This window comes from Lissotriton vulgaris, chromosome 2_2, assembly GCF_964263255.1.
Source record: "Lissotriton vulgaris chromosome 2_2, aLisVul1.2, whole genome shotgun sequence".
Lineage (NCBI taxonomy): Eukaryota > Metazoa > Chordata > Amphibia > Caudata > Salamandridae > Lissotriton > Lissotriton vulgaris.
The window spans coordinates 1,629,595-1,656,956 of NC_141688.1; the positions used below are offsets into that span (position 1 = coordinate 1,629,595).

General features: G+C 42.0%; 1 protein-coding gene across 1 annotated transcript in view; it reads right to left on the minus strand.

The window, feature by feature from the left end:
* Positions 1-27,362, minus strand: part of LOC147728922 (sodium/nucleoside cotransporter 2-like) — a 475,735-nt gene that overhangs the window by 245,980 nt on the left and 202,393 nt on the right. The window contains exons 4-5 of the mRNA XM_086959167.1: positions 11,314-11,405; positions 10,243-10,432 (exon numbers count right to left, since the gene is read on the minus strand). Of these exons, the coding sequence (XP_086815293.1) occupies positions 10,243-10,432; positions 11,314-11,405 (282 nt within the window). The remainder of the gene's footprint in view (positions 1-10,242; positions 10,433-11,313; positions 11,406-27,362) is intronic.

Here is a 27,362-nt window from a genome sequence, read left to right on the forward strand (position 1 = left end):
TTTAAGTGAACCAGGTCCTGTTTCTACATGCTGGCATTTCTGTACTTTACAGTGCTGCCTCAGGAAAACAAATCTTCATGCCAGAGAAAATATATGTTTAATAGATTTGGTGGCTGTACCGACTAGAGGTATTGCGGAGAGGAACTGGTGTAAGAAGCAGCAGGCGGAGGATGAAAAGTTGCAAATAAGGGCAAGAGGTGGACCACTAGGAGGACTAGGACAGTGAGAGCCACTAAGGACCAGGAAAAGTAGAACCAGTCCCAGCGAGATCTAGTCTATGCTGACCAGGATTACCAATGCCGGAGGGGACCAGGAACAATTAGACAGTGAGTAACAAAACAATGAAAAATATCACTAGGGATACTGAGGGCCAGGATGATGTGGAGCAGGGCTATCTGGACCCAGTGGGCAAGGGCCAGAAGGATAGAGGTAGATGGAACAGAAGTCCCTGGACTATAATTACAATTATGAGCACCTGTATGCACCAACCAGGTCCAGAGCCACAAGGACAACCAGGGACAGGAGTAGCAGGCCCAAGTAGAAAGCCCAACGAGTACCTGTATCAGGAGACCAATACAGAGAAGCTTCAGAGACAGGAGGACCAAGACCACAGATCAAGGAGGACCAAGGGGCCAGAAGCAAAAGGTACAACAAGACAGCAATCAAAAAAGGATCAGGTCTAGCAGGAACTTGATACCTTAGATAAGTAGGGAGTTATAAAGGATGAGGAAGTCTAGGTCCAGTGGGACCAGGATCAGAAGGTGTAGAAGTGTCCCATATTCAAAGCCATCTGAAACTAGGGTGACAAGAATTAAGTGAACCAGTGTGACTCGCAACATAGGAACTAGGTGGACCATTGCCAGCGGGATGAGGAAGACCAGATCCATTAGGACCATTAGTAGAAGGGCCATGATAGAGGGGCCCATGCATGGTCTGATGGGGAAGAACAAGGTAAATTATGCAAACCAGGAGGAATATTAGGAGTAGGATGTGGCAGGAGGTTCAGGTACTAGGGGGCTAGGAAACCAAGGACAGTACCACTAGCACTAGAAGAACTGATACCTGAGACCCAGTCAAAGGAGTAACAGAACTAAGACCAGGACTAAATGGACCAAGGAAACCAGAATCATAAGGATAAGGAAAGACAAACAAGGGGACTAGATAAATAAATAAGGGGAGCAGGACCAGGAGGACTGATTGACTAAAAATTAGGGTGAGGATGATGTAAGATCTAGGACTGTAAGTAAGTAAGTAAGTAAGTAAGTAATATATTTATTGTGCAGTTCATTAAAACCATTACAAAGTTGCCATCTCTTATAAACAATAAAACATCAATTTAAAAGGTTAATAGCCACAGTTAAAACCACGCATTAAGATTGCAGAAAAGATCCACTCCCCCGGCCTTAGTGACCCATAGTCCTATTTCTTCCTTTTTGTTGCAGAGATTAGCAGCAGTTCATGAAATAAAATGACCCCCCTTGTCAGAGTCTTGGCTACAAAAAGAGGGCAGCTACATAAGTGCTAGTTTAAAATGCCTAGTGCCACATCAACATCCATTAATTTGTGCAAAAATATCCTATGGTTAGCCTGTTGATGCTTTCCCTTGAGGGTTGCATGTGCAAAAATGCTTAAAATTATGTGCTTAAAACACTGTTGCAGTTGTGGCGCAAAGGGTTAACAGGACGTCTCCAACTCAGATCCAGTGCAACTTCTCTGATGATCCGGCGGTATCTGTTTTAGTCGGAGGTCAGCAGCAGATAAAAATTTTACCAGGCAGTAGCTTAGTTGAATGTCTTCGCCAGAGAAGCTTGCAAACTCCGCTTGTCTGCGCAATCGTATTTTGTTTTTGTTAAAGATGGATCTGAGTAGTAACTGGCACTCCCGCATCAGCTCATGGCAAATGGTTATGATATGGACTATGTTCTCCTCTCCTTCCCCGCAAAGACGGCACATTGCTGGCTTCGGCGGGTGCAACCAAAGGGGGTAGATGGTATGCAGATGATAATAAACCTAACCGAGTTTCAGAAACGTCTCTTTGGTGGTTTTGGAGAAGTTAGAAAGGAGGTAAGCTTGAGGAGTTGCTTTACTGTAAGTTTGTATAGTGAGCCAGCCATGTGGGCGTTCTGTCAAGGCTGCTTTGTCTTGTAAGATAGATTCTTTTTCGACAATGTTGTTTACAATTTTCTTTAAGCTTGCCATGGTCCCTGACGAGATCTAGGACTGGGAAACATGCGACCAAGAATCCAAATTACTGGAAGCAGGGGCCATGGTAACGACAACCAATCAAACAGGACCAGGAAATACAGGGCAAGAACGTTCTTAGACTAGCGTGAACTGAAGGTCCAGGTACATCAGAACTAGGAAAGTCTCTGACAAGTTATTGCAGAGCCATCCTGTCAAGGAACAGAAGAACGAGGGCCAAGAGGATCAGGACCAGATTGAAGAGGACTAGGAAGCTCATGACCAAAAGGGCAACAGCCTGTTGGGTTCTATATTAAGAAGCACCCTGAAAACCAAAACAAAAGGAGTAGGTAACCTTAAAGCATTGTGAGCAGGAAAAGCAGAACCAGGACTAAGAGGGTCATGAAGATCAGGACCTAAGGGATCAGGACTGGGGCACATCAATCATTACAAGTATCAAGACCAGGGACAGAAGGATCTGAGGTAAGAGGACTAACCAACATCTAGCAGATCAAGTGGAATGGGCAGTTGTGGGCAGGAAGACCATAATCACAATGGCCAGGCTCCGTAGGACCCAAACAAGGTGAACCTGGATCAAGAGGACCTGTATCAAGTGCTGCAGTTCCAGTAGGACTAACTGGACAAGGGACGGATCCAAGAGTACAAGGACAACCCAAACCAGGGGAACAAAAACTAAAAGTGCCAGGACACAAGAAGTAAGATGGACCAGGACTTGTGGTACCAGGATTAGGAGGTGAGGATAACCAGGACATGGTGACTAGGACCAAGAGTACCACAAAGAAACAGGTTTAGATGGGCCAGGTGGAACCGGGATGGGACATATTGGCTAAAAGGGAAGGTTTATGATAACAAGCTCAATAAGTCAAAACGGACAAGGGCAACCAGGACCATGGATAGCAAGATAGCAGGTGGGCCAGATTTAGGAGAACTAGGTCCAGGAGAACCCAAACTATTAGGAACAGGACCAAGGAGACCATGGAAAATGGGAACAGAATCTTGGAAAGGTCAGGGAAGACACCACTTGAATATGGTGGACACAGTAGTCCTCATATTACTCGATCTGAGCGCTGCTTTTGACACGGTGTCTCACACCATGTTTATACGATCCCTTCAAGCTCTCGGCATCTCTGATCTAGCACTGAAATGGCTGATATCTTTTTTGAACAATCGCACATTTCAAATTTTTTCTGCTGATGCCACATCGGAACCTTACACGTCTGACTGTGGAGTCCCGCAGGGATCTATTCTTAGCCCTCTACTTATTAATATTTATGTTAAACCATTGGCGACGATTGTTGAAGAGGCTAGGCTATCTTTCTACTCTTACGCAGATTATACCCAGATCATGTTCTCTCTTTCTTCTGAGAGGATGGCCGGTCTGTCAGCTCTTCAAGACGGTTTAAGATAAGTAGCAACATGGATGCAAACTAAGATACTTAAACTTAACGGTGACAAGACTGAGGTCCTTATCTTCGGAAATAATAAAGAACTATGGGGCCCCCCACTGGCCCACTGAATTGGGTACTGTACCTCAGCCCTCTCAACAGTCTGTATCTTGGCCTTTATTGTTGATGATTGGTTGTCCATGAGACAGCAAGCAGCTACTTACTTCACTATATTGAAGTGGCTGAGAAAAGTTGTCTGGATGCTTTCTTGCTGCACCCAGAAAACGGTGGTCCAGACACTTGTGACCTCGAGATTGGACTATGGCAACGTTCTCTATCTAGGGTCCAACAAAGATATAGTTCGGAAGCTACAGGCAGTACAAAACGCAGCACCAAGATTATTATGTTGAATTCCCAAATCCACCCCTACCACCAGCTACTTGCGCGAGCTCCATTGGCTGAAAGTGGAAAATCGTGTAAGTTTAAAACACTGAGGCTTTTATTTAAGATCAAAGACGGCACAGCTCCCTTGTACCTGCAGGCCCTGACCCAACCTTACTATCCTTCATGGCAACTGCGTTCCGCCGCTCAGGGAAAATGTTTGGTTCCCAGTATTAGTCTCTCGCGGATGGGAGGCCGCTCCTTAGCCTTTCTCTGTCCCACCTTGTGGAATACTTTGCCTACATCTCTTTGCTTAGAAGCAAATTTCGTAAGATTTCGCAAGAATTTAAAGATATGGCTATTTAATCAGTGATTCCATACTCTGTCTCATCCTCTGGCTGGCGCTGGGAAACCCTTTTTGGGTAGCTGTGCACCTTATAAAAGCAACTTAACATAACATAACAAGATGAAAAACAAGAATAACATGATCGTGGCCGGGAGTGCCAGGTAGCTACCACCAGAGACATAGACAGCTAGAGTCAGAAGGAAAAGTTAAAAGAGGACCAGGAAATAAAGGAATAAGGGTACCAGGAAGATCAGAATAAAAAGGATCAGGACCTTGAGTACCAGGAGGACCAAGGTGAGAAGGACAAGAAGGATCATGACCAGGGACATCAGGACCAGGATGATCACAACCTGGATGTTCAGGCCACAGGGCTAGAAACAGGATGGCCAGGAAGATGAGCAACTAAAACCAAATAAGGGAGGGCCATGTTGAGTTTGTGTATTAGCACAATGACAAGCAGCAGGTACACTAGGACCAAGAGGATGAGGACCAGATTCAGGAAGACAAGATCAAGGCCAATTGGTCCGAGGGCCAGAATAAGCAAGGAAGGTGAGCACCAAGAATACTTGGAGGACCAATGCCTGGAGGATCAGGACCAGGGCAAGCAGGGTTAGAAGGATCACCACAAATAGGACTCGGAATGGGCCTAGGAGTTCTAAGGGACCCATGACCATAGGACGGCTAGGACACAAGAGGCCAGGTAGACAGACGAGACCAGCAGGACCAGGAACTGGCGTATTCTAAATCATATGAGTAGAGTGAGAAGGGTCAGAAGGACCAGACTAAATGGATGCGGTCTATCGGATCACGAAAGAACAATGACTTAAATTTCCAAGTGGAGCAGGAGGGAAATTGGGGTATTAGGGCCAGGCTGGAAAGGGCCAGGTGAACCAGGACATCCATACCAACAAAGGATCAGACCAAGATCAAAATGACCAGACCCAGCCCATGAGAACCTGGGCAAGGAGAATCAGGATGACCAAAACCAGGAAGACTAGGAGTGCCAGCCCTAGGAGAAACAGGACAACTTGGCTAGATGAATAAGGACCCAGCATGATCAGAAAAGGATCATCAGTACCAAGATCAAGAGGCCCAGAAGGGCTAATACAACGATGAGCCAGGGAAGGGCCAGGAAGACCAAGGTCAGGAATTACTACAACCAGGGCCCATAGATTCAGGAAACCAGTACCAGGGTGACCAGAACTAGTTATACCAGGGCAAGGATGGTATCAAGAGAACTAAAACAACAAAGAAAAGCAGGACTAGGAGTAGGACCAATGCCTGAAGGTACAGAAGGGCCTGGAAGTGTAGGAAGAAGACTAGGAGCAGGAGGATACCTATGTGAGTCTAGGTCATATGTATTAAGATATCCCTTTTGGAAATATTCATCCTTCTTATACCACCAACCCATAGAAACCCCCATCTATTAAGCCTGAGTATATAACTGCTACGTATTTGCTGAAAAGTGAATAAAAAGCTATAACTATTATATACTGACCTCTGAGTGTAGAAAACAAGGTCTGTTGTTTGGCACAGTAGTCTGAGGGTGGATCTGAGTGCACAAGGACTGAAGCTTGGTAAAGATGTTTAAAGGTGAATGGGTGAAAACGAGTGTGGTCTGTGAAGGATGGCATCTGAGAAACTATGATGGTTAAAATCAGGGAAAACAGTTAATAGCTAACAAAGGGGTCAGATGGATATGGCAATCAGGAAAGGGAAGCTCAAGATCACAAGAAGGCTCTGTTAAGTAGAAGAGGGGGTGATGGAGACTCCCTATAGATCGCCTCAGACAACCAAAAGAAGGATTCTGTGTGACCCCAATATGTTTTTGCTGACATTCCATGTGTGTGTATGTGAGATGGGCATGCAGCAAGGCAGCAAAACAACTCACTGTGCGATGTTGCACAACAGTGAGAGTGCCAAAATGTGCCAAATCTACTAAGATATGATGTATTTCTGCACTATTGCTGCACTGTTATCCTGTGTGCTGCCTACCGCCATCACAGACACCGTTTCCCCATGGTTCAAGGCTGCCGCATTACGAGTAGGATTGGTTTTGTGCACATTCCTGCACAAAAAATTATTTAGGGCATTTTCTTCTTTCTATGTTTGCTGCAGAGTGCAGCACACATAGAAAGAGGAAGTAACAAGAAACAATGCAGATATTTATTTTCTTGACGCCACAATTGGGAAGTCATACCATTTTCATGTAATCCCAGGTGTACTCACTTTAATAAATCTGGATTTACGTTAAAATCTTTTGGTGGATGTATGAGAATGTCCATGCTCCACCCATGAAACCTCTCTGAAACACAGGGTAACACAAGGTAGCAATTTGCTCTGCCTTGTGTTACTCTGGATTTACTAAGCCATGCAAGCAGAATAGTAATTTCCATGTGTTTTGCATTGCACTGCTTTGCTTGATGCAAGGGCAGCACAAGCCGTTAGGAGTTGCCCCTAAGTGAGCAGTATTAAGATTCCTTGTATGACCAGTACATGGACCAGTGGGATGGATTTTGCATGTCATTATAAAGAGTACATGCAGCTACCCTATACAGTCAGAGTGTATTAAATGCATTCTTGTGAATAAAGGGTGGAGACCCAGAACTGAAGTGAGGGAAAATGGAGAAAAGGCTACCTCAAAAATTGTGGGAGGTTCCTTCCCAGCAAATGGCTGCTCATTAGTTTTTCCTGAGTGCCAACATAGGGTAGATTGTAGAAGTAGTAGGCCATAGGTTTCTCTTGGTAAAGGTGTCAGAGTTTCTAAGTAGGGTTGCCCTTTTGTCTGTGTCTGATGACTACTCAGAAAGGCTGATGACAGCTAGGTCATGCTTCATTGTGTCCGTGCTTTGGATTCTTCTGCATGAAGCCAGCACTATTGATACTGCTATGAGAGCCATCACATATCACAAAGACTGTGTCTGAGCGACTATCAGAAAATGATATTTGAAAAAGAAACACCCCAAATCAGTTCTGAAACCTCAATATTAGATCCACATCCCCTGTCTGAAAAATTAGCATTACAGTGGAACTGTGAAATGCTCAATCACCAGGTCACAGGAATGGAGGTAACAAAATTTCTATGTTTATTCAGTGTGTTATTTATAATATTTGTGATAAAGTCACTGAATAAATGTCTCTGTGAGTTTCTTTTCTTCTTTGATACCTATATGTCTTTTTCTGATTTAATGGGAAAATGCATTAATGACATTCAGTTTGATTAATTATGGTCCCATTTCCCTACTTGTGGCTTCTTGACAGTATACTTTCTCTGATGGCCCAACAAAGATCGTGCTGTTAAAGGAAGATTTTATACCATCTTCCCTATTTAGCGTAGAGGCTTCCAGTAAGGGGCAGAAAGCTAAGAATGCCACCATTACCCTGGGAGAAAACTCCCAGCATGTGGGACTCTTAATTTGGGAGTTTGTTTTGAAAACTAAATAATTTTTTTAAATGTTTGCTAGCCAGCCATCATGTCTGACTGTACTGCCTTCAAATGTTTTGTGCCTCTGCCATCCCCACAGAGTTAACTCAGTCCTGGAAACTCTAAATCAAGCCCATAGTTATTCTTACTTCTGTCTTGAGATTGGAATGAAGCCTTTGAATTATACCCTGTTGGCCACTTCATATGGGACCCTAAGCAATTGTTTCTTTATTGATAAAATCACCCTAAATATTAGATGGCTACGTGTTACTGGGAAACATTTCCATTTCTGGTTTCTGCTTTTACAAATCATTGTTTTCAAGGGAGTTAATCTGATTTGTTCAGTTGGACTTCACCAGAATTATTAATTCCAGCATGCATTGATTTGCGGCAGAAAACGAGGTGTTCCCATAACATTGAGCCTTTGGTAATCCTATATCAGGCACTAGTACATTCCCATGGCTTTTTGAGTAAGTGCAAGTTTATATTTTTAGAACAGTAAATAGCTTTAACTATTCTTGCAAAGGTTCAAATCATCTTTATCATTAGTACTTCTGCAAGTAAATGTAAAGGAGTAGGAGCATTGTGGAGCACGAGACAGTTCCACAAAGAGCCCCCAAAGTTGGTATGTCTTGGCCCACAGTCTAATGGAGTGGCATTCTGTGCCATGTCTCTCTAACTTGGAAACATTCAAACATTTGGGACCTTTAAACCTAAAAGATAGTGCTTATCTCTAAGCCAGTATTAGCATAAGGGCCCCATGGCACAAAAACAGAAGGTTTGTGACCACAAAAGTAGTAATTATTATATACTAAACTCTTTTAATGAGTTGGAGATTTCTTTATACTAGTAAATGGAATTTTGGTTTTGTTTCTGAGATGCAAAAAGGAGGGTTCAGGAAAAGGGTTCCTCCCTCCCCTTTCAAATTCGGAAAGGAATTTATTGATAGTTTGTAACTGCAATTGCTGTTCCAAACCACTGATGAGCTAATGACCCCTGAGTTGGGGTGGTAACTAATTTGCCAAAGGGAAAGGGTCCCCTTAGGACAGGATGTTGTCAGCCTTGGGGTGGGGGGACTTTTCCAAAACCAACAGGCAAACAGTACATAATCTCTACTATTTAGAGAGCAGCAAGGTAAAGAGTGAAGTTTTTCTGCTAATTACATGGCCGCCTGCCACACAGTGCAGAATCTCTACCAGCCAGCGGATGGGTAAATATTTTTGTTTTCCTGCTATTTGAGTGACGGCCAGTTGGACAGTGCAGAATCTCTACTATTTATTTGCAGGCCACCAAATAAATAATTCAGAATCTTTCTGTTTAGCTAGAGGCTGGGTAAGCAGTGAAGTTTGCACGGGTGCCAACCACACAGTGTGGACTCTACTATTTAGCCAGGAGCTGCATAAATGATGTCGTTTTTATGCTAGTTGCACTGCTGCCAGAAAAGGGAAACATCCTTTATGACGCAACTTTTACCACGCAGTGCCTTTACAACGCAGGTTTTTCAACGCAAGTCATTACAACGAATTGCGCTGGGGGGCGCTCTAGGATAGGTAATAGTTTAATTTACTATCCAACACCTTCCCTACTATCCACGGGGACTGGAGTTGGAATAGTAAATTAAACTATTCACTATCCAGCACCCCCCAACGCAAGTCGTTGTAACGACTTGCGTTGAAAAACCTGCGTTGTAAAAGCATGCGTAGTAAAAGCATGCGTTGTAACAATGTACATCTGCCAGCAAAACAGTTAAGAATCTCTTCATTATATTTAGCCAGTGGCTGGGTAAATACTGACGTTTTTTCTGCGATTTGCATGGCTCCAAGACAATCAGTGTAGAATCTCTACTACTTAACCAACGTCCATGTAAATAGTAAAGTTTTTCTGCTCATAGCACTGCCTGTCGACCAAATGAAGGCGCCAATGACTGTAATGTAAGATTTATAAAGTGCTTTGAACCATTAATGGTAATAGAAAGGAACATCTGTAACAATGTTTCATGTACGAAACTAAGCCACCAGGGCCTGTCTGAATGCAACAGTGGTTTATTTCTCCTATATTCATTAGTTTTATAGGCGTTTTACTTGGTTCTTCTGTAAAGCTGATTTGTCAATACTTCCTAATAATGTTTTGAGTGTGACACCCAGCCTGCTGAGTTTGGGTCCTTCATGTAGACTATGATTTATTTAAATACAGCCATAGCCATGTTCAAGGAATAGGTATGCTTTTGAGGTTTCTTGATAATTGATCAGTAGGCCATATATACACTGCACCCCAAACCACGGATATGTCCCATCTCCAGATTGGGCTTCCAGTACAAGTTTTAGCAATAAAAATAAACTTAAATTCCATCTAATGTTTGTCTTGAAGAGCATTTACCCTTGCCGAAACTAAGGTAGAAAAGAAATATGTTGATGTGTTACTTGAACCCTAAATTGTGTTGCTTCAAGGTTTTAGATGACAAACATCAGTAGAGGTTTCGGGGTATGACGGTTTTCGACACGTACCACTTAATCCATCTCCGGTTCTTCTGAAAACATCTTCCAACAGGACTCAGGAACTTTATTATCTTCTGCCCCAGAAATTTTTTCACCAGATCATAGCAGACAAAGAAGACAACTACACAGGTGATGACAACCAGGGCAAGCGCTCGTTGAAAGCTCAGTACACAGGCAGCGATGAAGTAGGCAATGTAACCTGGAACAGAGGTAAGAAGCAGTAAAAATGTGTGAAGCTGATTTGACCCAGCCCGCTTGACTAGGACTCTGTTACTTACCAAAAGAAGCAGTTTCTTTATCCAAACAATATTTCCCTAAAATCCTTTGTTTGGAAATACCACTTCTACCCACCTCATAGCACCTTCACACTAGCACATACATTTATTTTTTAATACAACTTGTGATTTTATTTATAGCTTGCTCTTGGTGAATGAGTAACACTGCCAACCATATTTGCTGTACACTACGGTAGTGGAAGAAAAACTACGTGGATTTGAGGTTAAGGGGAGATGGAAATGATTTGAGACACATGATATTCCAAGCAAAGAGTGCCATTGACATGATGAGCCTCTATGTTCATACTTACAGGACATATATTTCTAAATATAACCCACGCCATTAATAATTAGTGATTTTTCTATATGCAGGGTCACTGGAATCATGTGATTGAGCAGCTGTGGTGTTTTTGCATAATTAGAGATTGGACACATTTGCCACATAATACATCACTTGCCGTATAATCTGAAGATTAAAAAACAAAAAAATATTTGTAGCTCAAATGGTTCAAGAGTTACTTAAAACGTGCAGCGACATGTGTCGCTGCGCTGTGGAAGGCCCTTTGCGAAGCTTGTCTGGTAACCATTCTGTACTTTTTGCTATATGTGGGTGTTAAACTAATACTATAAAGTGCAACCACTACCCAAACTCTTTTAACAAGTGTAAAAAAGATGACTTGGGCCCAGGTCATGGAATAAAGACTTCAACCTATGACCAGTGATAGACTCTTTGAGTGTAGCTGTAGACAGGGTCAACCTATATCAAAAACAAAACCAAAGGCATTTACTGAAAAAGTTATGTTACCTGCACAAAGTACACCTAGGAAGATATGCTTGAAAACTTTAGAATGTGCTTTATAGTACGCTGAAGCTTTATCGAAGGGTACAGCAGCCTGACTGAAATAAAGAGATAAAAGAAACATAATTGGATTTTATACACATCAGGATTACAATCCTCTGAACAAGAAAGCAGCATCTAGCTAATTTGGGAACTCAGCAAGGATTATCAAGCAGTGAGTCATCCTAAACACATACACACTTAAGCAAATATACATCCACCAAAACACCAGTGATGAAGTTCTTTATATATTAAAAATATTTGCATTAACAAGATATTAATGCATAAACACTCTAATTCTTTTTGTAGAGAGAAATTGTGTTTATTCATGATTAATTGAAAATAACTAAAGTAGACCTGACTTTCAAAGTGTCCAATTTTGTTTGTCATCTTGTATTGTGACACTAGAGCATTTTATTTCTAGGCAATCTGGAGTTCTGATTTTCTATTGTGATGCTCTTGTTCCTCCTTCCCCACGTAAAGAAATGTTTTCTTTCCTTAGTGGTTATCTGGGAATGTTGTTTTAATGTTTAGCCCATTTAAGATTCCCCTGAAGGGTGCAGATTAGTCCAAGTATTTTATTTTATTAGTGTAAGTTTGAAGGACACTGGGAAAAACATATATTGTGAAAAACTTTGAGAATGTAAATATCTAATTTTGCTTTACCCAATTGGACTGTATGATGGACACTGTCAATGTGTGTAAACTGTTAGAATGTATGTGGTTTTGGAAAGCAGATTAGGAGAGAACAGAGCAGTGCGGAATAGGAGATCTTAGAGTGTTCTATCACTTTCCCTTTGAGGTACCTCATGCTATTTCGTCCTTTCGGTTGTAAGACTTGATATAATTGATTGCCTATTAATCGAAGCATATGTATTCTGATTATAATTCACTACCAACCTGATTTTTGCTTTATTTAAACCATTAACTATTAAAATATCTTCATGGTGTGATTCTAAAATATTCTCTGTCCTTTTTGAGGAGCCTAATGTGCTTCATATTTCATTGAATGCATTCATTTTATGACCAGGCTCAGCTCTCAAAAACCAAAATCCTTAGGGGATTAACACTGCTCCTGGTCCATCGAGAGAACCCTGAGACGTTTTCCATTAACCAAACTACCATAGGGAGGGCTAGGCACACACATCTGCTCAGTGCCCGGGTACCGTTGTTGGTGATAGTGCACTTTACAAATGCACATGACATATCACTATTCATGAATATTATGTTTACATCCCAGACATTTCTCAAATCAGGCTGTTTCATAGACGGATTCAGAGTTCAGAAGAAACCCCTAAATATGCTGCATCTCTTTTTAAGTTTGATGTTTTAAATCTGCCTTATAGAGAGATATAATATATACATAATATTCAATACTGCTCTTCATGGATGTTTTCAAATGAGGAAGTAATTCCACAGTTTCTGTAGTGTGAACACAAAGAAAACCTGAAACAATTTTTAAAAGCTAACATCTGTAAGATGACAAAATATGAGGTACACCTTTTATTACAAGTGTATAGCTGCAGATTTTCTTTAATCCGAGTGCAATTCTGTACATGTTTAAAGCAAACAATTTTATTCTCAGAGAAGAAAGCACATTGTTATTACAACTATATTCCTTCGTTTCTAAGCAACGTAAAATCATTATTGATTATACAACATTTTGAATAGGAATCTCTTGGCCACTAAATAAATGCATAAATTGCCTGCAGCTGTGTAACATGCCACATCATTTTTATCATCATTTACTTTTCTTTTTATTATAAATTGTCGAATCATTCAGTATATTGCTTAGGTTAGTGTAGTAAACCTGCAATATATTTTGTTACTCAAGTGCTGCTCAATGTAAGTGGCTCTGAGTATAAACAGTGGCACTCTGGTAACTACACAGGAAACGCTGGTTAGACCATGTCGCAGACCAGCTAATGACATTTGAGCCACTCATCAAATAACCTCGTTCCTTTTTCTTCATTTCTAAAGTAAATCGTCCCATAGTTATTCCCTCCGTGCTATGTTTTTCGGGTGCGTTTGTCGACCCATATGATGCTTGATGAATAAGTACACGGTTGCAGGGTAGTACACAATGTTGTCCCTGTGATTTGTCTTGTTGGAGTGTGATAGGGTTGTCCTTCCTTACACATGCAGCCCCTTGAATCTCGAAAACAAAACAAAAGCACTCAAGTCCATGCACTGAAAATTGTGCATCTTGGCAGGTGGAGCTAAGGTTTGTTCTATGAATGGGCACATATCTGCTAGAGAAGATGTAACCTAGGGTATAGGCAGAGGCATCACAGGTAACTTCCACCAGAAGAAGGTATCAAGTCAAGTCAAGTCAAACATTTACTTTATTTGGTTAATCATAACCATAAAGCATACATATACAAAAAAGACTTCCATAAAAATAATAGCAAGTTAAAAGTTCATTTAAATAAAATGTATCTTATTGTTCGTTAAATTAACCACTTTGTCTCAGGCCTTATCTATGGTCTGTTTCTGCTTTTTGAATCTCAGACTCTGCAAAATTCATAACTTTTACCCCACGGCATGCTAAAATGTTTGAACCTCCTCCCAACCAGCTAATCACAGCTTGCCTGCAAGTGCAAATCTGTAGCATGTTAAAAATTGGTTTCAATAAAATTTTTCTCTTTTCTTTTAAGGGAACACATGTACACAGGAGATGGCACAGTGTCTCACTGTGATAATCACATAGTCTGCATCTTTGTCCCTGATATGCGGCCTTCCAAGATGGGATCAAGTCTTTGGAGGAATGGTCACCCATTATGAGGTCCATGTATTTTCTTTTTAAAGATAGCCTAAAGTGCGCCGTGAGGTACAGTTGTGGTTTTAAACATTTGTACGAATTTAGGATAGTCCATGCGTGTCGTCGTTTGGCCAGGGTCTTTTTATCTTCAACCAAAGAGAGGGCTTTTGTGTTTAGCTTGCAGATCTTTTTAAAGGCGGCTTCTTCTGGTGGGTTCTTCCAGATCTCCGCCATTTTGAGGGTTTCCAATGATGCTCGCAGGTCGTAGCCCCATGAATTAGGTTCCTGTTGGTCGTATTGTTTTTTGATTTCTTGCCAACATAAATTATTTAAGGATCCTGTCTCTGCCATTCTCAGTTTCCAGCACCACTTAACTAGTGCTGCTTTCCTTTGGTATATTTGATTTTGCAAACCAAATTCCAGCCTGATTTGTGCCGGGGCCGTTCCTTTGTGTAGGAGAAACACAGATTTATATATTTTTGTCTGTAGTGTATTTAAAATGTCTGATTCTTTTCTGTGCCATATTTCCAGTCCGTATGAGAGAGTGGGTAGAACTTGAGCTGCCATTACTTTTAGCAGGTGGTCGTATGAAGGGCATTGCAGTTCAGAAGGTATCACTCCCTGCACTCCATGGTCTTGAGCCTTCTGAAGAATTAAATCCTACATCTTTACAGATAATTAAGCATGTCAACAAATCAAGAATCTGAACCCCCTTCTTAAGAAATCCCATTGCTTTTCAATATATATTCCAAGTTAACCACCCCTTTGCAAATATCCCAGAAGTAAAAAGAGCTCTCAAGTTATAAAAGGGAGCATTCACCGTGCAGCCAGTTTAGATCTTTAATTCTGTGGGTAGCAATGATAATATTATTGTGCCCTGTCTTTCTCTACTAGATCTCAGGTTCCATCAAGCAGCCAGCTAAAAACTAATCACTGTTGTGATGTAGGATATTCTAAGGGGACATGTGCTCTTACTCCATCAGAGAACAGACACATTGGAATTGGAATGGAAGACAAAGACTGAACCTGTGCATCAGAGATCACATACAATATTGCCAAACCACATGCATAGTTTTACAGCAACTAGACGACTATGGTATATGGCACCCATAACCTTTTTTGATGTGCGCTCCATGAGTTAGCAAGGTGACGTTTAGTCATGCTGCATGCAATTTCACTGTTTGTTGAGATTTGAACAGCACTACCTGTGGTATCAACATGTACTGAAAATGGTATCCATAATTATACCCTTAATTCAACAGAATATTAGTTTTCATTGGTCAACCTGTATCTCTAGGACAGAGAATGATTGTATTGTGCATGCAACTATTGTAGTTGTGGGTCTCTTTGTTTCCTAATGTCTCTCTTTACCTTTGGCCGTGTTGGGGCTACCTTTCAAGTTTAATTTCCCAACTATTAAACAGTTAGTTTGTCCCTTTGCCTTCACATGTGGATGTTTCTGCTCTACTCCTCCAAGTTCTACAACCCACATTGTTTGTTCCAGCAAAGTTACCCTCAAAACGATTGTATGTAAAAATATCGACTATTGAAAGACCATGGCCAAAATATCGGGGAGGAAAATATCAAGAAGGAAATTGCATGAAGATAAGTAAAGACTAACTACTCTTATCTTCATATCTGCGTAGCTTGAAGTTATATGATTTGCGAAGGTACATATAAATATATACATTACACTACACCTGAAGGACCTCCACTGGGTCCCCATGCGTAAACGTGCACAATGCAAACTCCTCACCCACACTTTTGAGGCACCATATAACAATGGCCCAGAATATCTCAACTATGGCATCTGCTTTCACAAATCTTCCCTTGTCCGGACTCCTACTTGCACGCACCATACACACACAGAAAACCAGATCTGGCGGTCGAGCCTTCGCCCACACACTCAACAACTTGCAGCTACACTTCTTGAACCTGGAAAAGATGTTAAGGTAAACCTATACTCACCAGTTTTTATTCTTCTCGATGTTTTATCCTTAATATTCTGGAAGCACTATTTTTCTGTAGTCAGCATTAAAGTGGAATACTCCTTCATATCAAAGGATCACCCCATTCTCTATCTGTTTCAAAATTCTTGCCACAGATGCCACTCAGAAAAGGCATTTATAGATGTCTTTATGATCACAGAGTCGGCTGCTCCTGTGCATGATTGGTGGGCAAAAATCTGCCATCCAGCATTTCCAAACCTCCACAATGTATTTTTCTATGTAAACAAGCATTGGCAGAGCTTTGTCAATGCTTGTTAATCTTTGGAGCATTCCATTGGGTTAAATGCGAGATCTGATTAAATCATTTGCCAAAGCCTAATGTAATACAGACAAAAAAAATTCCTTCCACAATGCATCAATGCAAACACAAGGAGAGGATGGACAGAGCGCTGGAACTTTTCAGACACTCACCCCAGTCACCATTCTAGGTTGAGAGGGTGTTACCCCGAAACCTGTCCCAGGATGTTTGTTTCCGGGCCTGGGAAGTCCTGGCTTGGTAATTTGGGCTGGACTGTTTCCATGAGGCACATGGTCAAGACTGATTTGCATATGGCTGGATCTGAACTGGGGTGGTGAAGTGAGCTAAATAATGATGATGGATTAGACGCAATCTGTGATTTTATGGTCATGATTTAGGTACTGATCCTGTCCTGCACTGAAGGGGTCGCAGGCTGTAACCGTAATAATATGGTAGTACATAAATAAAGAGCTGGATTTGGAAGTTCAATGTAGTTTAAAATTAATCTAGATACAATCTAGTTACTCCAAGCATCCTTCATATAGATATCAACTCACTAAATAGGACAGCTTTTCTTACATAGTTAAAACAGCAAACAACTGAGTCAGCCAAACAGGAAACACAACACAGGGCACTGATTCTTCATAAATATTTTGATTATTCACAAGACATCATCATGGCTGCTCACTCTGATGCCATAGCACAATGTTTGCATGAGATGGGCAGTTTCCTATGACATCTCACTGCCAGTCCAGCGGGTCCTAAGCCAATCACACCCCTTTAGATTGTTTTGAGAATGCTTAGCCATTCTGCTGTGCTGATGGGTGGCAGCAAGTTGACCCTTTAAACACTGCTGAAAATATTATCATCTGTAGCTCATGGTTTGATGACATCTTTGCTATTCCGTAGGTGGTACAAAAGAAATGCTTTCACAACAGAGCAGCCTTTAGAAGTAGTCTATCCTAAGCCTTATTTCTGTGTATGTATAGAGGCAAGGTGAAATGTTATTAATTGCCTTTCAAACCAGGAGGGCACACCGAGGTTCAGTGTGAGGCGATCCTGGCACCTGTGCACCACTCCACTCTGTGGGGGAATACCATTTGAATTGGGATTTCATGTAGTTAGAAGAGAATGAATTAAGATCCTTATGACCAGCTGCGTCCCGTGCAGGTAAGAGCGGTGGGGCCGGGCGGGGTTATTTCGACAGACGACGACGAGGGACAATTAAATAAATAATGAATGCTCCAGCGTCATCGTCTTTCGAAATCCCCCCTCACCCGGCCCCATTGCCACACCGCTCTTACCTGCATGGGCAGTGGCTGCTTATGACATGGGCATAGGGCTTTGAACACCCAAATATGCATAGGACACCTGTGCAATTACTACTGGTAGAAGGAGATGCAAGAGCATTAGTTTGGAACCAAAATCGGTTGTGTCATGTGGCTAGGGTATCCAGATTTTGAGAAGCAAAAACTGGGACATGTCAGATATAAAAATAGGACTAAAGCATTTTGTGTTACTTTTATTTCTAGCCTGTCTTGTTTATTGCGCAGCTGTGTATATATATATATATATATATATATATTACCTACTGGCGGTCGCCAGTAGGTAGTTATAGTTAGGATTGTTTTCTATAGGAAATCCGCAACATTCTATTGGGAATAAGTTTGGCGCCGGTTGAGGAATCTGCCTGTAATTTTCCTTAAATTGGCCTCGCTGCACTCCGCTCCTTCCCTGAAGGTTTGGGGGGGATTCGTCAAGCGGGGGCCGAGATAAAAGGGGGGGCCCAAAACATGTTTTCCCCTGTTAATTTCCATAGGGCGGTTGGACTCACTTTTAGCCCGAACGGCTGAATGGATTTCCACAAAACTTGGCAAAATTGTAGGGACTGGTAGCCCTATGTGCCTTTGCTATGTCTCAAGATATGTGCTCCAGTGGATTTTGAGTAATTTAGGTTCAAAAAAATATATATATCTGGGCGGAGCCTAACCACACATCTTGGATGAAGTGCTGACAGCCAATCAGATCAGAAGTGTTGGCAGCCATCTTGGGACCAATATACATGATAGCACCTCATTAAATAGCATTGTAGTTAATAGAGGGTTTTAGGACTTTAGTTACATTATAAATCATTTGTTGATGGTACCATACTCATTTTAGGAATTGTGGTGTGTTCTAAGGTGATTTTGCCATGTGAAAAAGCCTTCTGCTGTGATATTATGAATCATGTTTGAAAGAAAACTAATATCTCATGATTTTCCCACAGTGGTTTGGAAGGGGATCTATAAGCTAAACTGAAAGCATATTTTCTGTAAATTCACATTATCTTTCTCAGTCATGTGAGAATGAAGTCTGACATTCTCAGTAAAACATGTACATCCAACAAGGACAGAGACTGTCAGTTGATTCCTTTGTGTTCTACTGCAGCCTCCTAGAGTGTTCTAAAGAACAACTAGAGCGTTAACAGTCCTACTTATTACAAAGGTATAGCACACCTGAAGCCATCGTGATGGGAATAAAGTGGTAACTCTTAAAACATTTAATTTAAAAAGGAACAAAATGAGGGGGTATATTATGCCATAGAAAGTATTATTAGTGCTGCAGAAAGAAAAATTAGGGCACATTTTGAGTGACTTCTCAAATCCTCTTCTATTTCATTAAAAAATTCTGCCATGCAGTCTCCCAAGATGGCCACCAGAGACAAAAGAGCCCAAATGTACCCCAACTATCACCCAGATGTAGCCCAAGTATAGCCCAATGACAGAATGTCCCAGAGTGTTCTAAAGAACAACTAGAGCGCTAACAGTCTTACTTATGACAAAAGTATGGCACACCAGAAGCCATATTGATTGGAATGAAGTGGTAAGTCTGAAAACATTTAATTTAAAAAGGAACAAAATGAGGGGGTTCATTTTGCCATAGAAAGTATGATTAGTGCTTCAGAAAGAAAAATTAGGGATCATTTTGAGTGACTTCTCAAATCCTCTTCTATTTCATTAAAAAAATTCCGACATGCAGACTGAAACATACACTTTGAATACCAGCAGCAGACTTCCCTGGTGAGCAGTAGCTTTACTACAGTGATCTAATGAGCAACTAGAGTGCTAACATTCAGAATTTATGGCAAATGTGTGACACATCTGAATGCCTTCTTGATGGAACCAAAGTAAACAAGCATTGAAAATGCAATAGATCTCACCCTCGTTTAAGTTAAAGCCATTCTGTTTGTAATGAGGTGGCTTTTTAGCTTTGATTTTATTAGTGTTTTTTAAACTTTCACGTAAATAACATGCATCTGTGTGCATATATGTATATGTATGCATGCATTTATATTTTATTTATAAAGATATATAGATTATATATGTTTATATATGTATGTATATATATATACATACACATACATATATATAAATGCATATGCATATATATGCATATATATGTGTGTATGTGTGCGTGTAGAGAGAGGTAGAGGTGTAGAGGTAGAGAGGTAGAGGTAGAGAGGTAGCGGTAGAGAGGTAGAGACTAGTAGAGAGAAAAGTAGCGAGAGGTAGAGAGGTAGAGAGTAGAGAGTGAGTAATAGAGAGTAGAGAGTGAGTAGTAGAGAGTAGTAGAGAGCAGTAGAGAGAGTAGCAGAGAGTGAGTAGTAGAGAGTAGTAGAGTGAATAGTAGAGTGAGTAGTAGAGAGTAGTAGAGAGTGAGTAGTAGAGAGTAGTAGAGAGTAAGTAGTAGAGTGAGTAGTAGAGAGCAGTAGAGAGTGAGTAGTAGAGAGTAGTAAAGAGTGAGTAGTAGAGAGTAGTGGAGAGTGAGTAGTAGAGAGTGAGAAGTAGAGAGTGAGTAGCAGAGAGAGAGAATAGTAGAGAGTAGTAGAGAGTGAGTAGTAGAGACTAGTAGAGAGAGAGTAGTAGAGAGTGAGTAGTAGAGAGTAGTAGAGAGTGAGTAGTAAAGTGAGTAGTAGAGAGTGAGTAGTAGAGAGAGAGTAGTAGAAAGTGAGTAGTAGAGAGTAGTAGAGAGTGAGAAGTAGAGAGTGAGTAGTAGAGAGTAGTAGAGAGTGAGTAGTAAAGAGTGAGTAGTAGAGAGAGAGTAGTAGAGAGTGAGTAGTAGAGTAGTAGAGAATGAGTAGTAGAGAGTGAGTATTTGAGAGTAGTGGAGTAGGAGAGAGTAAGAAGTAGAGAGTAGTGGAGAATATTCCAAAGTTTGGCACAGCACCACTTGCACAATACGTCCAATCAAATCATATCACTTAGAGTCCTTATTGAAGCGCTGAATCTTGGTGTATATTCATAAGCTTTTATTTTCCTTAAGTTTATGTACCACAACCAGCCAAAACGTTTTGTTCTGTACAACAGAACTTCTTCAGGGCGTTCTTATTTCCTTCAAGTTATGTCGGTATCCTGTTGTCATATAACTAGATATTTCTTCCAAATGTTAGACGAGACGTAAGTACATTCTTATTCAAAGTGACTAGGTATCAATTTTACCCACACAATTCGGGCAGACTTTAGTAATTTATAGCATCCTCAAAGTCAGTCTTTCAAAAATTCCAAAGTATAGGACATGATAATCCAAATCCAAATGTTTCTCAAGAAAAGTCATTTTCAATCGTTCGGAATATCAGTGTTTGGGCAGATATGACCCAGGGACCCCCAGTATGCAAGGGGAATTAGTCCCCCCTCTGCAAACGCGCCAGTGGCCTGCGTTGCAGAGAGGTGTAAGAAAGGGCGTGACCTCATTACACCTCTCTGCAATGCAGTCCCCTGGTGCATACTGGAGGCTCCTGGTGGGCTAGTTGGCCCCCAGGGACCCCCAGTATGCAAGGGGAATTAGTTCCCCCTCTGCAAACACGGCCGGGGGCTGCGTTGCAGAGAGGTGTAACAAGGGGCATAGCCTCATTACACCTCTGCAATGCAGCCCCCTGGCGCATACTGGAGGTTCCAGGTGGGCTAGTTGGCCCCCAGGGGCCCCCAGTATGCCAGGGGAATTAGTTCCCCCTCTTCAAACATGCACGGGGCTGCGTTGCAGAGAGGTGTAAAAAGGGGCGTGGCTTCATTACACCTCTCTGCAATGCAGTCCCCTGGCGCATACTGGAGATTCCTGGTGGGCTTTCAGGTCTTAAATGGTTAGGAATTAGCATTAAAAAAACCTTTGAAATTCACTGAAAAAAACATAGGTTTCAGGCCTTATACAGTTAGGAATTAGCATTTAAAAAACCTATGAAATTCACTGAAAAAACTATAGGTTTCACACCAGTTATAGTTAGGAATTAGCATTTAAAAAAACCTATTAACTTCACTGAAAAAACCATAGGTTTGACACCAGTTATAGTTAGCTGGAAATTTTACTGACATAAAACCATTGAAATTCCCACGTTATAGTTAGTTGGACTCACTATAACTTGCGCGCCTGCAATGCACTGCTGATGACGTCACATATTACATCACTCATGACATGGTCAGTGACATCACTCATGACATCACTGATGACACCATCCTTGTGACAGAGTGACAGACCTCCTTTCAGTGTAAGGTAACCCTTGAAACACATATTCAAAAATAGAAACAGAAACAGAAATAGAAAAGTTTTTATTGACAACCAATCGGCATGCCGCTCTTGCTCGTAATTGTACATCTTTCCAAACGCATACGCCTCGATTTTCCTTTAAATTTTTTAAAAAAATAGAGCCTAAACATCCATGTACGACCCCCTGAGCAAGCCTACAGCGTTAGAATGTTTCTAGCCTACCCCCTTCCCTTATTTCTCAACTTTGCTTTACTGTTGTGACTCGGTTCTAGCGAGGCACAAGATGGCCACCAACACTTCCTGGTTTCGAGTGTTGACAGACAGTTCACAGCCAATCAGCATGCAGCTCGCGCTCGTAATTGAACAGATTTCCGTACGCGTGCTGAACTCCGTCTCTTGATATCGCTATGATTTTACTTGCAATTTTCTCAGAAACGACTGAACGGATTTAAAACATTTAACAAAAAACACAATCTGAGAACAGACTTTAACCTCTATGCCAAATTTCGTGTAATTCCAATAAGCTGTTCGGGCTATAGCCCTGACTAAAGGTCCCTATGGAAAATTGCTTAGGGAAAACACGTTTTGGGACCCCCCTTTTTTCTCGGCCCCCGCTTGACAAATCACCCCCAAACTTGCAGGAAAGGAGCAGGACCGAGCAGGCCATTTTCTTTGGGAAATTCACAAAGATTCATCCACCGGCGCCAAAGTTATTCCAATAGAATGTTGTGGATTTCCTATGGAAAGTAGGTCCTAACTATAACTACCTACTGGCGCCAGTAGGTTATATCTATCTATCTATCTATCTATCTATCTATCTATCTATCTATCTATCTATCTATCTATCTATCTATCTATCTATATATATATATATATATATATATATATATATATATATATATATATATATATATATATATATATGAGGTACGTGGCGCTCCCGCAGGTAAACTAACACAGCAGTTCAGCTGATCAGCAAACACAGGAACCAGCAAGACCCATATGTTGGTGCAAATATTTTTATTTTAGTTTTTAGCCCAGCACCAGTCCGCCATGACGCGTTTCGGCTAGCCGGGGGGTCCGTAAACATACCCTTAGACGCCTCCATGCGCCCCCTTAACGTGTGTGCGGACATGGTACTACAATGGGCAGAGTTATTATGCAAGCACACTAAGAAACGTGTCCTACCGGCAATGCTGCAGAAAACGTTTCTGGAACTCCTCACAGGGGATAATGCGGTCCGATGAAGCAGCCGCTCCTGGTGCTCCTGGGGCGTGGCAGCTTCTCCGAACACAGAGCTTTTGAAAGTTTTCCAGCAGGAAAGTTGCTTCTAGCTGCAGCTTTGCCCAAAGCGAGGAGGGGTCTCGCAAAAACCAGGGAAGCTTTCCCAGCTGAGATACGAGGTACGTGGCGCTCCCGCAGGTAAACTAACACAGCAGTTCAGCTGATCAGCAAACACAGGAACCAGCAAGACCCATATGTTGGTGCAAATATTTTTATTTTAGTTTTTAGCCCAGCACCAGTCCGCCATGACGCGTTTCGGCTAGAGATAGCCTTGATCACATGACAACGTCACGAGGGCTGATCACCCATTTAAAGTGCAAAATGCCATCACGTGTGATAGAAACAGAAAAAATACTATCAATGTTTCTAGCCTTGCAAGTATAATATTATTATTATATAGATATATATATTACCTACTGGCGATCGCCAGTAGGTATATATAGTTAGCACCTAGCTGCCATAGGAAATCCACAACATTCTATTGGGAATAACTTTGGCGCCGGATGAGGAATTTGCGTGTAATTTTCCAAAATTTTGGCCAGCTCTGCTGCGCTCCTTCCCTGAAAGTTTTGGGGGGATTTGTGAAGTGGGGGCTGAGAAAAAAGGGGGGTCCCAAAACGTGTTTTCCCCATGTTAATTTCCATAGGAGGTTCTGACAAGGCTACAGCCCGAACCGCTGAACGGAATTACACCAAACTTGGCAAAATTGTAGGGACTGGTACGCAGAAGTGCCTTTGCTATATTTGGTGAAAATTACTCCAGTGGTTTTTATGAAAATTAACTTCAAAAACACATATATATCTATAAGAGCTCACCGTACACTTACCCATAAGCTTACCCGTACGCGTACCGTACGCGTACGTACGCGCACGGTACGCATACGTGCACGAACCTCTATGTGCATGAGCTGCATGCTGATTGGCTATCACTGTCTGTCAACACTCCAAAACAGAAATTGTGGGCAGCCATCTTGTGCCTCGGTAGAGTGAGGTACAGGAAAGCAGAAAAACAAATGTGTAGAACTCAAAAAGGGGGCAGGGTAGAAGCACATTACGCGTACTCCGCGATTTTCAAAAAATATATATATATTTTTTTGGGCCTAGAGGGTCCTTGTGGGACCCCCTGAGCAGGACTAGGGGGTCAGGGTGCTTTTACCCTGGCCACTTTGCGAGTTTCACACCTTTGTTTCACTGCTTTCTTGTGCTTTTGTTCTACCAAGGCACAAGATGGCTGCCAACATTTCCTGGTTTGGAGTGTTGACAGACAGTGGCAGCCAATCAGCATGCCTTCCCGAGAAAGCTGCATGCTCATTGGCTGTCAACACTTCTAACCAGGAAGTGTTGGCATCCATCTTGGGCCTCAGTAGACTGAGGCACAAGAAAGCAGAAAAACAAACGTGTTGAACACAAAAAGGGGCCAGGGTAGACCCCCTAGGGCTGTTCAGGTGGTCCCACTAGGATATTAATATATTTAAACGTTATCCGCTAATAGAATTAGCATTTAAAAAACTTTGCAAATTCACTGAAAAAACTGTAGGCTTAAGGCCTTATACAGTTAGGAATTGGCATTTAAAAAACCTTTGAAATTCACTGAAAAAACCATAGGTTTCAGGCCTTATATAGTTAGGAATTAGCATTAAAAAAACGTTTGAATATATAAACGTTATCCGCTAATAGAATTAGCATTTAAAAAATCTTGTGAATTCAATGAAAAAACCATAGGTTTCAGGCCTTATATAGTTAGGAATTAGCATTTAAAAAACCTTTGAAATTCAATGAAAAAACCATAGGTTTCAGGCCTTATATAGTTAGGAATTAGCATTTAAAAAACCTTTGAAATTCACTCAATAAACTATAAGTTTTAGGGGTGTTATAGTTAGCTAGACATTTCACTCATACAAAACCATTGAAATTGCTCCTATATAGTTAGTTGGACTAACTATATTTCGCGCACTCGCAATCCACTGCTGATGATGTCGCATATTACATCATTCATGACATGGTCAGTGACATCACTGATGACATCTCAAATGACATCACTGATGACATCACTGATGACATCATCCACGTGACAATCACATACACCTTTTTATACACTAGAAAAATCTTTCATCACTCTTTGTAAAATACAAAGTATCATATTTGAATCCATTGACACAGCAATACAAGTATCTAAAAACCCACTCAGTGATTCCTAGATGTATACACACATCTAATCACTTACCTGTAGATTCAATCATACATGCTGTCAATGAAAAATAGAACACTATCAAAAAGACTTATACACCTATATCGTCATTACACACCAGCACACAACCTATTAAAATATGAAGTTATCCTACTCACTTATGCAAATAATGGATCATACTTACATACTTACTTAGCTACACACTTATACAAACACTACTTCATCTATTCATTTACATAGTAAGTCATACTTACTGTATTATAAAATCATTATTACAAGTATACAGTCATCCATATAGTCACTTACAGAATCATTGAGTCTTATGAATACTTATTTATATACAAAAACTGACATATACACTGCCTTTTATTTTTCTACTTTGTTGGACATGCACCAAAGAGAAATATATTTGCTCATCACCACTCCCATAAAGATATTCACTCACCCAAACAACTATTATAACATGTAGTTTTAACTTCATATATCTACTGAATCAACTATTCACACATCTTTGGGCACTCACACACCCCCCACCGAACCAGACACACATTCACTCTCCAATACGGCGGTAGGGAGACGGTGGCAGTGTCTCCCAGACCCGCTGTCCGCCTGGTGTGCAATTGAGACGCTAGACTGTCTGTGTATCCTGATTGCGAGGGCTGCGAGGAGCTAGGAAACATTTGGAAAGGGGCGACCACTCGGTCCCCCCGAACGTATGGTTGGGTGCCCCGATCCCCCCGGGAAACCATTTTGGGCGGGAGGCGTGTCTCGGCTGGTATGCCCGAAGTGGCGTAGCCGGGGCGCGCCTTTTCCCGCCCAAGAGGGGTTGTCCTAGACACCTACACCGTTGGACACGCCCCGTAGGAGGTTGGAGGAGGGTCCACGCCCTCCCGAGGAAGAATAAAAGGAGCAACGTCCAAGGAAGCATCCTCTTGTTCCTGTGCTTGGAAGCTGCACCTCCTCGCTGCACGTGAGCTCGAGACGGAACAAGGAGCCAATTTTGAGAACTTGTAATTTTTGTGTTTCTTCTTTCAGTGATTCCGAAGCTTTGGATCCAGGACCTCGAGTCGAATATCCGTGAACGATGCCTGGCAAGAAGGTCGGAAAGAAGGTTGGGACCGAACAAATGCTTTGCATGCTGGTGAAGGACATGGCGAACATGAAGAAGCAGATGGCGGCAATGAATGGTACGGGTAGACCGAAGAAAGTCATCGGACCAGCATTGCCGGGAGTCGTCCCTGCCGGGAGAGGTAAAAGGGCCAGGAATAGGGCGGCAGGAGGGGAGGCCCCGGTTCCCGAGTCACCTCCGGCGAGCCCGGTCAGTCCGGTCGAGGCCCCAGTTCCGATCCCGAACGCGGGACAGCCGATCCCTGTGGTAGTTACACCTGTTAACGAGGGGGATATGCCTCCCGAGCTGGCCCCCCAGTTGGCGGCGTGGTTAGGCAGGAACAACGAGGGTGCTGTGGCACCGGGAGACACGGCCGAGGAGGCCAGGTTAATAATGAAGCAGTTGCGGCAATCGAGAGATTCTGCGAAGGCACCTTGTCCTCTTGTTTCCCCGCAGGTTCCCTCGGAACAACCGGCGTCGAGCGTCAGAACAGCAACGACAACGGACCCAGCTACTGGTTTGGGTAAGCAGCCGTTGCCAATGGCGGGGGAGGGATCGTTACCCTCAAGGAGGGAAAAGGTGGTCCAACATATCCCGATGGATGTGAAAGAAAGGATTTGGGCGGATAAATATGTGAACATGTTTTCACTGTTGACCGATCACTATGAGATAGAGCACGTTAAAAATCAGAAGGAGTTGTTGCATCCGAGTGTATGGCGTGCCAAAATGGCGGGTTTCAGAGTAGATGAAACGATCGCTAATTGGGCCAGGGCGTTTGGAATGTTCACTGCAATCATGGGGGAACGTAGGCCTGAAGTATTGTCGGAATTAGCTTGTTACCAGACACGTATTATGGAATTTTATGAAACGTATGAAGGCAATCAATGGATGGGTTATGATAACAAATTTCGT